This window comes from Oncorhynchus gorbuscha, linkage group LG23, assembly GCF_021184085.1.
Source record: "Oncorhynchus gorbuscha isolate QuinsamMale2020 ecotype Even-year linkage group LG23, OgorEven_v1.0, whole genome shotgun sequence".
NCBI lineage: Eukaryota > Metazoa > Chordata > Actinopteri > Salmoniformes > Salmonidae > Oncorhynchus > Oncorhynchus gorbuscha.
In genome coordinates this window covers 18,315,787-18,332,859 of record NC_060195.1, presented here as the reverse complement: position 1 = coordinate 18,332,859, position 17,073 = coordinate 18,315,787, and the positions used below count along the sequence as shown (strand labels likewise).

Genomic DNA, 17,073 nt, shown 5'->3' with positions numbered 1-17,073 from the left:
TTAGTCTGTAGAGTTATTGGACAACATTAACCCAAGACTCTTCTCTCCGACACGTTACACAATGCCACCCAAATTAAAATGTACGCCCACACCACTGTACTCCAAGTGACTTTGGAGAAAAGTGTCTGCTAAATGGCATTAATTATTGCGTGTTTTTTGTCCCTGCTCTTCTCTCCCCCAGTCGGTGTCGTTCATGGTGCTGGGGCTGATGTCCATGATGATCCCCCAGTGCACGGTGTTTGAGGGGCTGATTGTAGTGTGTGTGTTCCTAGGGCTGTGTGATGGCTGCTTCATCACCATCATGGCTCCTATAGCCTTTGAGCTTGTGGGCCCCATGCAGGCCTCCCAGGCTATAGGATACCTACTGGGACTCATGGCCCTGCCCATGACCGCAGGACCCCCCATCGCTGGTGAGTACTATCGGTTCCTTGGGTTACTAAACACTGACCTCCAAACATTTTGAATGCCAGGTGATAAAGATATGGTTTACTTCTATGTGACAGGCAATCGCTGCTGAGTATCACCTCAACTTAGGAGTGGGAGCCAACGTGATAAAGATATGGTTTATTCCTATATGACAGGCAATCGCTGCTGAGTATCACCTCAAAACTTGAGTGGAAGCCAACATAATAAAAAGATGGTTAGTTTCTCCTCTACAGGAACCGATTCTTTCCCAACGAGAAAAGTCAAGTCTCGAGCTAGCATACAGTGCCTTGCAAAAGTATTCGGCCCCCTTGAACTTTGCAACCTTTTGCCACATTTCAGGCTTCAAACATAAAGATATAAAACTGTATTTTTTTGTGAAGAATCAACAACGAGTGGGACACAATCATGAAGTGGAATGACATTTATTGGATATTTCAAACTTTTTTAACAAATCAAAAACTGAAAAATTGGGCGTGCAAAATTATTCAGCCCCTTTACTTTCAGTGCAGCAAACTCTCTCCAGAAGTTCAGTGAGGATCTCTGAATAATCCAATGTTGACCTAAATGACTAATGATGATAAATACAATCCACCTGTGTGTAATCAAGTCTCCGTATAAATGCACTTGCACTGTGATAGTCTCAGAGGTCCGTTAAAAGTGCAGAGAGCATCATGAAGAACAAGGAACACACCAGGCAGGTCCGAGATACTGCTGTGAAGAAGTTTAAAGCTGGATTTGGATACAAAAAGATTTCCCAAGCTTTAAACATCCCAAGGAGCACTGTGCAAGCGATAATATTGAAATGGAAGGAGTATCAGACCACTGCAAATCTACCAAGACCTGGCCGTCCCTCTAAACTTTCAGCTCATACAAGGAGAGGACTGATCAGAGATGCAGCCAAGAGGCCCATGATCACTTTGGATGAACTGCAGAGATCTACAGCTGAGGTGGGAGACTCTGTCCATAGGACAACAATCAGTTGTATATTGCACAAATCTGGCCTTTATGGAAGAGTGGCAAGAAGAAAGCCATTTCTTAAAGATATCCATAAAAAGTGTTGTTTAAAGTTTGCCACAAGCCACCTGGGAGACACAACAAACATGTGGAAGAAGGTGCTCTGGTCAGATGAAACCAAAATTGAACTTTTTGGCAACAATGCAAAACGTTATGTTTGGCGTAAAAGCAACACAGCTCATCACCCTGAACACACCATCCCCACTGTCAAACATGGTGGTGGCAGCATCATGGTTTGGGCCTGCTTTTCTTCAGCAGTGTCAGGGAAGATGGTTAAAATTGATGGGAAGATGGATGGAGCCAAATACAGGACCATTCTGGAAGAAAACCTGATTGAGTCTGCAAAAGACCTGAGACTGGGACGGAGATTTGTCTTCCAACAAGACAATGATCCAAAACATAAAGCAAAATCTACAATGGAATGTTTCAAAAATAAACATATCCAGGTGTTAGAATGGCCAAGTCAAAGTCCAGACCTGAATCCAATCGAGAATCTGTGGAAAGAACTGAAAACTGCTGTTCACAAATGCTCTCCATCCAACCTCACTGAGCTCGAGCTGTTTTGCAAGGAGGAATGGGAAAAAAATTCAGTCTCTCGATGTGCAAAACTGATAGAGACATACCCCAAGCGACTTACAGCTGTAATCGCAGCAAATGGTGGCGCTACAAAGTATTAACTTAAGGGGGCTGAATAATTTTGCACGCCCAATTTTTCAGTTTTTGATTTGTTAAAAAAGTTTGAAATATCCAATAAATGTCGTTCCACTTCATGATTGTCTCCCACTTGTTGTTGATTCTTCACAAAAAAATACAGTTTTATATCTTTATGTTTGAAGCCTGAAATATGGCAAAAGGTCGCAAAGTTCAAGGGGGCCGAATACTTTCTCAAGGCACTGTAGTAGTATCATATATAGTGCCTTTGGAAAGTATTCAGACCCCTTGACTTTTTCCACATTTTGTTATGTTACAGCCTTATTCTAAAATAGATTAAATAAAAAAAACATCCTCAGCAATCTACACACAATACCCTACAATGACAAAGCAAAAACAGTTTTTGTTAAGGTACCAAAAAATGTCTGCGGCATTGAAGGTCCCCAAGAACACAGTGGCCCCCATCATTCTTAAATGGAAGAGGTTTGGAACCACCAAGACTCTTCCTAGAGCTGGCCGCCCGGCCAAACTGAGCAATCTGGGGAGAAGGGCCTTGGTCATGGAGGTGACCAAGAACCCGATGGTCAGTCTGACAGAGCTCAAGAGTTCCTCTGTGGAGATGGGAGAACCTTCCAGAAGGACAACCATTTCTGCAGCACTCCACCAATCGGCCTTTATGGTAGAGTGGCCAGACTGAAGCCACTCCTCTGTAAAAGGCTCATGACAGCCCACTTGGAGTTTGCCTAAAGACTCTTAGACCATGAGAAACAAAATTCTCTGGTCTGATGAAACCAAGATTGAACTCTTTGTCCTGAATGCCAAGCGTTGCTTCTAGTGGAAACCTGGCACCATCCCAACGGTGCATCATGCTGTTGGGATGTTTTTTAGCAGGAGGGACTGGGAGACTAGTCAGGATAGAGGTTAAACTAGTCAGGATAGATTAAACACCTGCTCCAGAGCGCTCAGGACTCAGACTGGGGGCGAAGGTTCACCTTCCAACAGGACAACGACCCTAAGCACACAGCTAAGACAGCACAGGAGTGGCTTCGGGACAAGTCTCTGAATGTCCTTGAGTGGCCCTGCCAGAGCCCGGACTTGAACTCAAACGAACATCTATGGAGAGACCTGAAAATAGCTGTGCAGCGACGCTCCCAATCCAACCTGACAGAGCTTGAGAGGATCTGCAGAGAAGAATGGGAGAAACTCCCCAAATACAGGCGTGCCAAGCTTGTAGCATCATACCCAAGAAGTCGTGATGCTGTAATAGCTGCCAAAGGTCTGAATACATATGGAAATATGATATTTCAGTTTTTATATTTTTTATAAAATCATGTTTTTGCTTTGTCATTATGGGTTATTGTGTGTAGATTGATTAGGGGGAAACGTTTTAGTCAATTTTAGAATAAGGCTGTAACCTAGCAAAATATGGAAAATGTCAAAGGGTCTGAATACTTTCCAAAGGCACTGTAAGTTATTTGAGGATAGCCACATTCCATATGGAATTATAAATGGGGTAGGATTAGAATAATGTATTTTGTGTTTATCATGCCGTTGAGCTGACATGTCTCCTCCATATACATACACTGCGTTTATGTACGTCATTGGTCCTGGTTCTGAATGTAGCTGGTCTATAGAGTAAATAGAGTGAGTGTGCATCCCGAATGCCACCTTATCCCCTTTAGAGTGCACTATTTTTCACCAGGGCCCAAAGAGCACCAGGGCTGGTAATTTGTTACAGACGGAGTAGTAGTCTCGGATAGTGGATAATTTAGCGATGGGTTGTAGACATTATGGTTGCATTTATGGGGCTCTGCTACCCTCCACTCGCCACATTTCTGTTCAGACCACCAGGGTGCTGTTCAGAGTGATGCAATGTTTCTGATAGAAATGTATTACGTAGAACAAGTATCAGTCATGTTGAATATGGAGTCATTATATGTCTATCTGCAATATTCAGAATAGTTTTCTCTGGCTGAAAACACTCCAGAGATCCCAGTGAGAAGGAGGAGGAATCATGCCCCGTCAGTCTGCAGCAGGAGCACCCAGACTAGACATAAGCCTGTCTGCTCGCCTCCCGGCAGACCTGGGTTCAAATAGTGTTAGATATATTTGTTTATACATTGAGCTTTGCTTGAATCTGCCTTGAGTGCCAGATGTGGTTTCAGGTGCCACCTTCCGGAGACACCTGAAACCCCACCTCTTTAAGGAATACCTAGGATAGGTTAAGTAATCCCTCTCACCCCACCCCCCCTAAGTTTTAGATGCACTATTGTTAAGTGACTGTCCCACTGGATGTCATAAGGTGAATGCACCAATTTGTAAGTCGCTCTGGATAAGAGCGTCTGCTAAATGACTTAAATGTAAATGTAAATGTAATGTGCGAGGTTTGCAGACTACACTTTAGTAGACTGAATAAGTGATTACATCACACCAGGCAAGCTCAATCAAGCATGACTTAAGTAATTGAAAGATTCTAAATAATATTTAAACCCCGGTCTGTCTCCCGGCTCGTCCTCCTTCTCAGAGCCTCAGTGTTCTGTATTGACATTGCATCCTGTGAGGCCTGGCTGAATATCTCTCTCTCTCTCTCTCTCTCTCTCTCTCTCTCTCTCTCTCTCTCTTTATTTCTTTATTTTCTTAGTGCCAGATGTTGGAGGAATTATCTGTCATTTTCAGTTCTTGCTTATGGCAGGGCCACATAGCTAGCTAGCTCCTGACTGAATATTTTGGCCAGTGTTGCCCATCACCCTGGACATACACTAGCCACACTTTGCTGAGGAACGTTTTATCAAAATGTACCCCAATTTAGTGGTACACGTGGCTTCTATGGTTACCCTGTAAAAAATAATCACGCAAAGACATGCCCCGAGCTGGCGCCTGACTGCTGATGCTGTACCATCTGACAGCCCTCCAGAATAATAAACTATTTCTTAGCTTCTTAGACATTTTTAAGAACGCTAATGATAAGTTCTGAGCAAGTTCCTGGAATAAAACAGACAAACAGGTAAAACAACTTGAATCACCAAGATAGTGGGAGAATATCAAAGCTGCTCCCTTAGATCTTCTCCACCAATTCATTTTGAGAAAGAGACATTGAGAGTGGACACAAGGAATCAAGGAAATATCAAAGCTGCTCCCTTAGATCTTCTCCACCAATTCATTTTGAGAAAGAGATGTTGAGAATGGACACGAGGAATCAAGGAAATATCAAAGCTGCTCCCTTAGATTTTCTCCACCAATTCATTTTGAGAAAGAGACATTGAGAGTGGACACAAGGAATCAAGGAAATATCAAAGCTGCTCCCTTAGATCTTCTCCACCAATTCATTTTGAGAAAGAGATGTTGAGAATGGACACGAGGAATCAAGGAAATATCAAAGCTGCTCCCTTAGATTTTCTCCACCAATTCATTTTGAGAAAGAGACATTGAGAGTGGACACAAGGAATCAAGGAAATATCAAAGCTGCTCCCTTAGATCTTCTCCACCAATTCATTTTGAGAAAGAGACGTTGAGAGTGGACACGAGGAATCATGGAAATACAATTGAGATTTGCTCAGTGATTCTATCTTGAGTAACAAGTAGTGCTTCTATACACTACATCTGAAACTTCTCCCTCCCTTGTACCCCAGGACTCCTGCATGACTACTGTGGTGATTACAACGTGGCCTTCTACCTGGCAGGGGGTCCTCCCATCGTGGGGGGCATTGTGCTGTTCTTTGTGCCCCTGATACACCGGCGGCAGCAGAGAGCCTTTGCGGGTCAGGATGGGGGGCCGGATGACCCCAGCAGGGATCATATGCTGCCCCCGGCAGCCTGCTCTAACGGAAACATGATGCCTGGGTACACTGATGTGGAGACACACATCTGAGGAGCACTACACAAAGGTATGAGAGGACACACACACACACACACACACACACACACACACACACACACACACACACACACACACACACACACACACACACACACACACACACACACACACACACACACACACACACACACACACACACACACACACACACACACACACACACACACACACACACACACACACACACAGATACTTTATATTTTTCTCTTCCTTCTTCTTGCTCTCAGGGATTCTATTCACCAGCACCTGAGATCTGTCCGTCCCTGCACCTCCTCCCTTCCCCCGGCCCCTGAACCCCGGCCCCTGAACCCCGGCCCCTGACCACGGACTACCTGATGATGTACCTCTCAACCTCTGACACAGTTTCTATAGAAAGCCCTCTCCTCTCTGAACGCCATTCATTCCTTATAGTGTTTCCTATGGCCTAAGGAAAGAGGGGGAGAAGTTTTTCCCCCCTCTGAAATAAAGGAGGAACATGTCACTGATCATCCTACTTGAACGAAGAGAGAGACGATTGGCATTATCATAGGACCTGGGCGTCACACAGTCCAAAACAGTGCACTCGTTCCCTGTGTCTTTCAGCTCATTTAAAATGGTTTTAGACTTCAAAATGTGAATTCACACAATAAGTGTGTACCATATAGAGCTGGCCGCCTGAAAACAAATATTTGTAAAATTCTGTTAAGTCTGGAATCAGAGTATGTAAATGTTTTAATATGCTTCAGTATGTTCAGATTATTCAGAAAGATAAATGGTATTAGAGTAATTGAATGGAGTACTTTGTACTTCTCTGTCTAGACCACAAGCATCTCACACTTTATTTAATGTTATGTTCTTTCTGTCTGTAGGTGTTTCATTATATAAACCGGTTAAAAGTTTTAGAACACCTTTTCATTATTCTTTATTTTTTTTAAATTATTTTCTACATTGTAGAATAATAGTGAAGACATCAAAACTAAGAAATAACACATATGGAATCATGTCGTAAAGCTGTCATCAAGGCAAAGGGTGGCTATTTGAAGAATCTCAAATATAAAATACAGAAGTTTACATACATCTTAGCCAAATACATTTAAATTAAGTTTTTCACAGTTCCTAACATTTAATCCAAATAAAAATTCCCTTTTTTAGGTCAGTTAGGATCACTACTTTATTTTAAGATTGTGAAATGTCAGAATAATAGTAGAGAGAATGATTTATTTCAGCTTGAAGGTTGGCCTTGAAATACATCCACAGGTACACCTCCAATTGTCAGCTTAGTGTATGTAAACTTCTGTCCCACTGGAATTGTGATACAGTGAGTTATAAGTGAAATAATCCATCTGTAAACAATTGTTGGAAAAATGACTTGTGTCATGCACAAAGTAGATGTCCTAACCGACTTACCAAAGCTATAGTTTGTTATCAAGAAATGTGTGGTGTGGCTGAAAAATGACTCCAACCTACAGTGGGGCAAAAAAGTATTTAGTCAGCCACCAATTGTGCAAGTTCTCCCACTTAAAAAGATGAGTGTCCTGTAATTTTCATCATAGGTACACTTCAATTATGACAGACAAAATTAGATAGAAAATCCAGAAAATCACATTGTAGGATTTTTAATGAATTTATTTGCAAAAAAATGGTGGAAAACAAGTATTTGGTCAATAACAAAAGATAATCTCAATACTTTGTTATATACCCTTTGTTGGTAATGACAGAGGTCAAACGTTTTCTGTAAGTCTTCACAAGGTTTTCACACACTGTTGCTGGTATTTTGGCCCATTCCTCCATGCAGATCTCCTCTAGAGCAGTGATGTTTTGGGGCTGTTGCCGGGCAACACGGACTTTCAACTACCTCCAAAGATTTCCTATGGGGTTGAGATCTGGAGACTGGCTAGACCACACCAGGACCTTGAAATGCTTCTTACAAAGCCACTCCTTCGTTGCCCGGGCGGTGTGTTTGGGATCATTGTCATGCTGAAAGACCCAGCCACGTTTCATCTTCAATGCCCTTGCTGATGGAAGGAGGTTTTCAGTCAAAATCTCACGATACATGGCCCCATTCATTCTTTCCTTTACACGGATCAGTCGTCCTGGTCCCTTTGCAGAAAAACAGCCTCAAAGCATGATGTTTCCCACCCCATGCTTCACAGTAGGTATGGTGTTCTTTGGATGCAACTCAGCATTCTTTGTCTTCCAAACACGACGAGTTGAGTTTTTACCAAAAAGTTATATTTTGGTTTCATCTGACCATATGACATTCTCCCAATCTTCTTCTGGATCATCCAAATGCTCTCTAGCAAACTTCAGATGGGCCTGGACATGTACTGGCTTAAGCAAGGGGACATGTCTGGCACTGCAGGATTTGAGTCCCTGGCGGCGTAGTGTGTTACTGATGGTAGGCTTTGTTACTTTCATTCCAGCTCTCTGCAGGTCATTCACTAGGTCCCTCCGTGTGGTTCTGGGATTTTTGCTCACCGTTCTTGTGATCATTTTCACCCCACGGGGTGAGATCTTGCGTAGAGCCCCAGATCGAGGGAGATTATCAGTGGTCTTGTATGTCTTTCATTTCCTAATAATTGCTCCCACAGTTGATTTCTTCATGCCAAGCTGCTTACCTATTTCAGATTCAGTCTTCCCAGCCTGGTGCAGATCTACAATTTTGTTTCTGGTGTCCTTTAACAGCTCTTTGGTCTTAGCCATAGTGGAGTTTGGAGTGTGACTGTTTGAGGTTGTGGACAGGTGTCTTTTATACTGATAACAAGTTCAAACAGGTGACAATTAATACAGGTAACGAGTGGAGGACAGAGGAGCCTCTTAAAGAAGTTACAGGTCTGTGAGAGCCAGAAATCTTGCTTGTTTGTATGTGACCAAATATTTATTTTCCACCATAATTTGCAAATAAATTCATTAAAAATCCTACAATGTGATTTTCTGGATTTTTCTCATTTTGTCTGTCATAGTTGAAGTGTACCTATGATGACAATTACAGGCCTCTCTCATCTTTTTAAGTGGGAGAACTTGCACAATTGGTGGCTGACTAAATACTTTTTTGCCCCACTGTATGTGTACGTAAACATCCGACTTCAACTGTATATTTTGTATTTTGATGAACACTTTTTTTTTCATATTCCATGTGTTATTTCATAGTTTCTTCACTATTATTCTACAATGTATAAAATAGTAAAAATAAAGAAAAACCCTTGAATGAGTAGGTGTTTGAAAACTTTTGACCGGTAGTGTAGATCTAGGGCATAATATAGGACATTTGAAATATTTCTGTTATTATGATAACTTATTGCAGTTATATTTTGCAAGTTTCAATTTATTTTTTGTTTCTGATCGATCAAGGAAGAACACATCGGTTTCAATTTTGTATTGTACTATAGGTCTCAATGGCGATTCCATCTTGGAAAAGCCACTAAAACGAAGTCACCTCAGCCACATACAGTGGGGAGAACAAGTATTTGATACACTGCCGATTTGACAGGTTTTCCTACTTACAAAGCATGTAGAGGTCTGTCATTTTTATCATAGGTACACTTCAACTGTGAGAGACGGAATCTAAAACAAAAATCCAGAAAATCACATTGTATGATTTGCATTTTATTGCATGACATAAGTATTTGATACATCAGAAAAGCAAACCTTAATATTTGGTACAGAAACCTTTGTTTGCAATTACAGAGATCATACATTTCCTGTAGTTCTTGACCAGGTTTGCACACACTGCAGCAGGGATTTTGGCCCACTCCTCCATACAGACCTTCTCCAGATCCTTCAGGTTTCGGGGCTGTTGCTGGGCAATACGGACTTTCAGCTCCCTCCAAAGATGTTCTATTGGGTTCAGGTCTGGAGACTGGCTAGGCCACTCCAGGACCTTGAGATGCTTCTAACGGAGCCACTCCTTAGTTGCCCTGGCTGTGTGTTTTGGGTCGTTGTCATGCTGGAAGACCCAGCCACGACCCATCTTCAATGCTCTTACTGAGGGAAGGAGGTTGTTGGCAGAGATCTCGCGATACATGGCCCCATCCATCCTCCCCTCAATACGGTGCAGTCGTCCTGTCCCCTTTGCAGAAAAGCATCCCCAAAGAATGATGTTTCCACCACCATGCTTCACGGTTGGGATGGTGTTCTTGGGGTTGTACTCATCCTTCTTCCTCCAAATAAGGCGAGTGGAGTTTAGACCAAAAAGCTCTATTTTTGTCTCATCAGACCACATGACCTTCTCCCATTCCTCCTCTGGATCATCCAGATGGTCATTGGCAAACTTCAGACGGGCCTGGACATGCGCTGGCTTGAGCAGGGGGACCTTGCGTGTGCTGCAGGATTTTAAACCATGACGGCGTAGTGTGTTACTAATGGTTTTCTTTGAGACTGTGGTCCCAGCTCTCTTCAGGTCATTGACCAGGTCCAGCTGTGTAGTTCTGGGCTGATCCCTTACCTTCCTCATGATCATTGATGCCCCACGAGGTGAGATCTTGCATGGAGCCCCAGACCGAGCGTGATTGACCGTCATCATGAACTTCTTCCATTTTCTAATAATTGTGCCAACAGTTGTTGCCTTCTCACCAAGCTGCTTGCCTATTGTCCTGTAGCCCATCCCAGCCTTGTGCAGGTCTACAATTGTATCCCTGTTTTCCTTACACAGCTCCCTGGTCTTGGCCATTGTGGAGAGGTTGGAGTCTGTTTGAGTGTGTGGACAGGTGTCTTTTATACAGGTAACGAGTTCAAACAGGTGCAGTTAATACAGGTAATGAGTGGAGAACAGGAGGGCTTCTTAAAGAAAAACTAACAGGTCTGTGAGAGCCGGAATTCTTACTGGTTGGTAGGTTATCAAATACTCATGTCATGCAATAAAATGCAGATTAATTACTTAAGAATCATACAATGTGATTTTCTGGATTTTTGTTTTAGATTCCGTCTCACAGTTGGAGTGTACCTATGATAAAAATGACAGACCTCTACATGCTTTGAAAGTAGGAAAACACTGCCGATTTTGCAGGTATCAAATACTTGTTCTCCCCACTGTACGTACTTATGCAGTTTTTCCATGTAACCTGTGCCACGGCGGAGCTACGGATAGAGAGTACCAGACCAAACAGAACATTATTTACCGGCTTCTGACTTTGTAGAGCCTTAAATGGATTTTTTAACAGTCACATTTCTAAGACTTTAAGTCAATCAGATACTTTAAAGTAAACACACCTCTGAGAAGTTTTGCCAATGTTTTATTTACTCTGCAGATTTGTTTTTGTTGTTTTTATGTTTCTAAATGGTTTTTAAAATTTGTTTTTACGATCTGTCTCTTACAGTGGCATTTGGATCTTGTTATTCCTATGGGGGTGAATCCTAACATCCACTTTCAGACTCCCATTGGCGTCAATATATGACTAAGTGAAAATTGGAAAGAAAAGAAAAATAACCTTTTAGTCTGCCAGGTTTTTTGCAAACAATCCAAATCTACATGAAGTGCATTGAGCTTAATTTTGAATCGAAAGGCCATAGTTTTTGCTGTGTGTGTTTGGGCATTGGTCCACAGACCAGAGAACGATTGATATTACATGCATGCACTCATTGGCTAGGTCCTTTTTTCAGCATGATTTCCATTGGTCCACATCAAACTGATGACTCTTTGTTGATGAGTTTGCTGCTTCTTATCTTCAGATGACAACATACTGGTTGTTGGGTTCATGCGTCGTCACGGTAATAACCAGATACTGTCTCATGGAGATTTCACCCTAGTAGTGAAATTCAATAAATTGCAGTTGCTGTTACATTTCATACATTTTAAACGGACCACTTTACCTACATGATACTACATTTTACGCACGACAGACGGGTTGAATATGAGTCCTCCGAATGGCACCCTATTCCCTATGGTCAAAAGTACCACACTATAAAGGGAATAGAGTGACATTTGGGACACAGCCTAGAACTAATGGTGGGACAGAGAGGGAAACGGAGAGAGGACAAAGACCTCAGTAATCTAGTTAAATATATTGGCATTCTTCAAATCATGACATCATACTTCCAAGTGAAATGAAATGGTTGCTTGTAGTAGTTTTATACCAGCTGTTAGTTTCAGAGCCACAGAGCTACACATACTGCCAACATCTTCCCAAAAACTCCAGTTATTAATACTCATTATTGTTGCTCTACTAGATGCTCTGGTCAGACCTGTATGTGTATATGAGATGTACCTTCCGTCTCCCCCATCTGGCTGTGATCCATACTTTTTAAACTCTTTATTTTTCCTTCCTGCTTCTCTAAATGTCATTCCCTCTGACAGTTCAGTACCTGCCATTATAATATAGCTTTTATCCCTATGGTCCTAGCCTCCATTAAGGCTGCAGACTGAGTGGACAAGGGTCACCAAGTTATCTCTACCTCATTAAGTTCCTCCGTCTCTTCTCTCTTCTGTTGATCTCACCGCCATGCTGCTCCTATATCTCCTACATCTGGTCGGAGAGCCCGCTTGCTCACCGTGCATTATCATCCTTAGGATAGATGGAAAGAGGAAACCTTGTTTGATCATGCAAGCTGCAATACAATAGAGCGTCTGCTAAATGACTTAAATGTAAATGTAAATGTACTTATTGATGATTTATTTGGATCATTCTCCTATAGTTGGTCAGAGAGCTTGCTGGATATAGCCTGGTTTAAACCAGATTCAACCATTGTGAGTGCAGCATTCAGTCTGGTCCTACCTGGCTATGCTGTTGGCTCACCAAGCATCCTTATTCTTATACTGTAGATGAGTAATCAAACACTACAAGATGTACTTTTGTTCATTCTCTTGTTTAGTTTGGCACTGGTCATTGTTCTGTTTCTGTTTTGATGAGATCAGCTATTGAAATACGCGATTTTTAACCACTGAGACATATTTGGACAGGAGTGGATAATGACTGATGGTGAAACATGCAGCCTTCATGGTGTTGTTTGCTGAACCACTGTTTGGTTAGTCAAAGTCCTGTTGTCTCTGCAGTGGTTTCTGAGTGGGCACTAGTGCATATTGCACCTGAAATGTCTAGGCCCAGTACCAGTTCAAGGAATGGTCACATAGGCTTGCATGTACTCAATGAGAGTAGAATCATCTCATTATACATCTTCATATGTACACGGCTAAAATAACTACATTATTACATTTTGTTTCCTAATATTGTTGGTATTTTAATTGTATCTCACCCCATAGCAGCCATAGCATTCTGAACCCCGGTGATCTTTTGGGAGTTTTCTCCCAAACAATATATCATTTTTTTGTCTGATCCAGCCCAGTGTGTGTTAGACAGGGCTGTTAGATAAGGTCAAATATAGTCCTCTTTTTATTATGTCCTTGGGCTGATGTACACCAAGTATCTGTTCCAAATGGAGCCCTATTCCCTTTATAGCGGACTACTTTTGACCACAGCCCTATGGATCCTGGTAAAAAAACAAACACACTATATAGGGAATAGAGGGCCGTTTGGGACGTATCCCACATCTGCATACTTCTGACCACACCTACCTAGTTTCTTCTTCTTTAGCTTTTGCTGTATAACCCATAGACTGTACATCACCCATAGGCTGTACATCACCCTGACTGTGTCACCTGTAGACTGTACATCACCCGTAGACTGTACATCACCCTGACCGTGTCACCTGTAGACTGTACATCACCCTGACTGTCACCCGTAGACTGTACATCACCCTGACTGTCACCCGTAGACTGTACATCACCCTGACTGTCACCCGTAGACTGTACATCACCCTGACTGTCACCCGTAGACTGTACATCACCCTGACTGTCACCCGTAGACTGTACATCACCCTGACTGTCACCCGTAGACTGTATATCACCCTGACTGTCACCCGTAGACTGTACATCACCCTGACTGTCACCCGTAGACTGTACATCACCCTGACTGTCACCCTTAGACTGTACATCACCCTGACTGTCACCCGTAGACTGTACATCGTCACCCGTAGACTGTACATCACCCGTAGACTGTACATCACCCGTAGACTGTACATCACCCGTAGACTGTCACCCGTAGACTGTACATCACCCTGACTGTCACCCGTAGACTGTACATCACCCTGACTGTCACCCGTAGACTGTACATCACCCTGACTGTCACCCGTAGACTGTACATCACCCTGACTGTCACCCGTAGACTGTACATCACCCTGACTGTCACCCGTAGACTGTACATCACCCTGACTGTCACCCTTAGACTGTACATCACCCTGACTGTCACCCGTAGACTGTACATCACCATGACTGTCACCCGTAGACTGTACATCACCCTGACTGTCACCCGTAGACTGTACATCACCCTGACTGTCACCCGTAGACTGTACATCACCCTGACTGTCACCCGTAGACTGTACATCACCCTGACTGTCACCCGTAGACTGTACATCACCCTGACTGTCACCCGTAGACTGTACATCACCCTGACTGTCACCCGTAGACTGTACATCACCCTGACTGTCACCCGTAGACTGTACATCACCCTGACTGTCACCCGTAGACTGTACATCACCCTGACTGTCACCCGTAGACTGTACATCACCCTGACTGTCACCCGTAGACTGTACATCACCCTGACTGTCACCCGTAGACTGTACATCACCCTGACTGTCACCCGTAGACTGTACATCACCCTGACTGTCACCCGTAGACTGTACATCACCCTGACTGTCACCCGTAGACTGTACATCACCCTGACTGTCACCCGTAGACTGTACATCACCCTGACTGTCACCCGTAGACTGTACATCACCCTGACTGTCACCCGTAGACTGTACATCACCCTGACTGTCACCCGTAGACTGTACATCACCCTGACTGTCACCCGTAGACTGTACATCACCCTGACTGTCACCCGTAGACTGTACATCACCCTGACTGTCACCCGTAGACTGTACATCACCCTGACTGTCACCCGTAGACTGTACATCACCCTGACTGTCACCCGTAGACTGTACATCACCCTGACTGTCACCCGTAGACTGTACATCACCCTGACTGTCACCCGTAGACTGTACATCACCCTGACTGTCACCCGTAGACTGTACATCACCCTGACTGTCACCCGTAGACTGTACATCACCCTGACTGTCACCCGTAGACTGTACATCACCCTGACTGTCACCCGTAGACTGTACATCACCCTGACTGTCACCCGTAGACTGTACATCACCCTGACTGTCACCCGTAGACTGTACATCACCCTGACTGTCACCCGTAGACTGTACATCACCCTGACTGTCACCCGTAGACTGTACATCACCCTGACTGTCACCCGTAGACTGTACATCACCCTGACTGTCACCCGTAGACTGTACATCACCCTGACTGTCACCCGTAGACTGTACATCACCCTGACTGTCACCCGTAGACTGTACATCACCCTGACTGTCACCCGTAGACTGTACATCACCCTGACTGTCACCCGTAGACTGTACATCACCCTGACTGTCACCCGTAGACTGTACATCACCCTGACTGTCACTCGTAGACTGTACATCACCCTGACTGTCACCCGTAGACTGTACATCACCCTGACTGTCACCCGTAGACTGTACATCACCCTGACTGTCACCTGTAGACTGTACATGACTGTGCTGCCCTTGTTTATTTAATATTTTATCTGATCTCTTGCACAATGTTTCTGCTGTTATTTTCATCACAACTCTCACCTCATATTTCCTACCAACGGTCACCAATCTCTTCCTGAACCTCAACTTTTCAGATATATATATTTTCCATTGTATTTTTTCCAGAAATGCTCGGAACCACAAGATTTTAAATGAAGATGCTGCTAGATACATTATTTTGGATCTGTAATAAAACAGTTTGTTATCGTGTAATATGATGGGAACTGCATGAGTTCTCTGGCCAGCTGAGTAATGCCATCCACAGCATTATACTGTATGTCTCTGGAAATAACATACTAGTAACTGTGTGTGTGTGTGTGTGTGTGTGTGTGTGTGTGTGTGTGTGTGTGTGTGTGTGTGTGTGTGTGTGTGTGTGTGTGTGTGTGTGTGTGTGTGTGTGTGTGAGAGACACAGTATGACTCATTGCAAAATGCACTGAGGGGCTGAGCATCATGGTGTGTGTTAACTGCCCTCTGACTAACTGGCATATTTCGATATGCTATAGTTTAAACTATGTGATATTATGTCTGACTAATTGGGAAACAGTGTATATTTTAGCCCTGTGAATAACTTCCATATTTGCATATGAACATGGTTTCGTTATGTCTGACAGTAGCTATGACTACCGTAAATGTGTTATGTGATGTTAAATGATGTGATGTTCTGTTAGCTCAGTCTCAGTATGACTCAGGGATAAATTAAATGATGTGATGTTCTGTTAGCTCAGTCTCAGTATGACTCAGGGATAAATGAAATGATGCCTGTTATCCGTGCCCTGACTGCGACATATTTCCATGATCAGTGCAGCCAAGTGTCAAGCTGTTGGTTACATCCCAAATGGCACCCTATTCCCTATGTAGTTTACCCTATTACCTTTAAAATCGCTATACGGTCAATCTCACATCTGCATTGGCAGTGCAGCATTTACAGTGATATGGGCTCTGCAGAAATAAGGGCATTCATACTTCTTGCGCTTCGCAGCGCAGAGCTGTTGTGACGGAAGTTGTCAAGGAAGTGAGTTTGTGTTTATACAGCGATTCAGTATGGAACTCAATGTGGCCTCTGCATGCCCCCAGAGACTCCGCGATTGTGCAACACCATCCATATGGCGCCTCTGACCACATTTTCGGATCAAGCATAAATTGTCTGTCATAGTGCCCTACTTTTGAACAGAGCCGTTAGGGTGCACTACACATAAGAAATAGGGTACACTACATAGGGAATAGGGTGCCATTTGGAATGTAGACTCTCACTCTGCTCCCCGCTCTCCCATTTGACCCACTCACTGAAATACAATTTATGATTGATCCAAAAATGTGGTCAGAGGCTCCATATGGCGGTCGGTGACACGTGTGGAGGACTCCTTATAGCTGCATTGACATGATTGGTTGACGGTAGGTGATGGTGTGAGGTCTTGTTTAAACACACTTCCTTGACAACTTCTCAACTGCGCTCAGTGCGCTGATAAGCGAAGCGCAAGA

General features: G+C 43.4%; 1 protein-coding gene across 2 annotated transcripts in view; it reads left to right on the top strand.

Annotated features, from left to right (window-relative positions):
* The window catches only part of LOC124010360 (monocarboxylate transporter 8-like), a 31,758-nt gene extending 24,912 nt beyond the window's left edge, over window positions 1–6,846 (top strand). For both annotated transcript variants that reach the window (XM_046322724.1, XM_046322725.1), the window contains exons 6-8: window positions 182–410; window positions 5,721–5,975; window positions 6,196–6,846. In XM_046322724.1, the coding sequence (XP_046178680.1) occupies window positions 182–410; window positions 5,721–5,959 (468 nt within the window). In that variant the 3' untranslated portion in view covers window positions 5,960–5,975; window positions 6,196–6,846. The remainder of the gene's footprint in view (window positions 1–181; window positions 411–5,720; window positions 5,976–6,195) is intronic.
* Window positions 6,847–17,073: the final 10,227 nt, after the last annotated feature.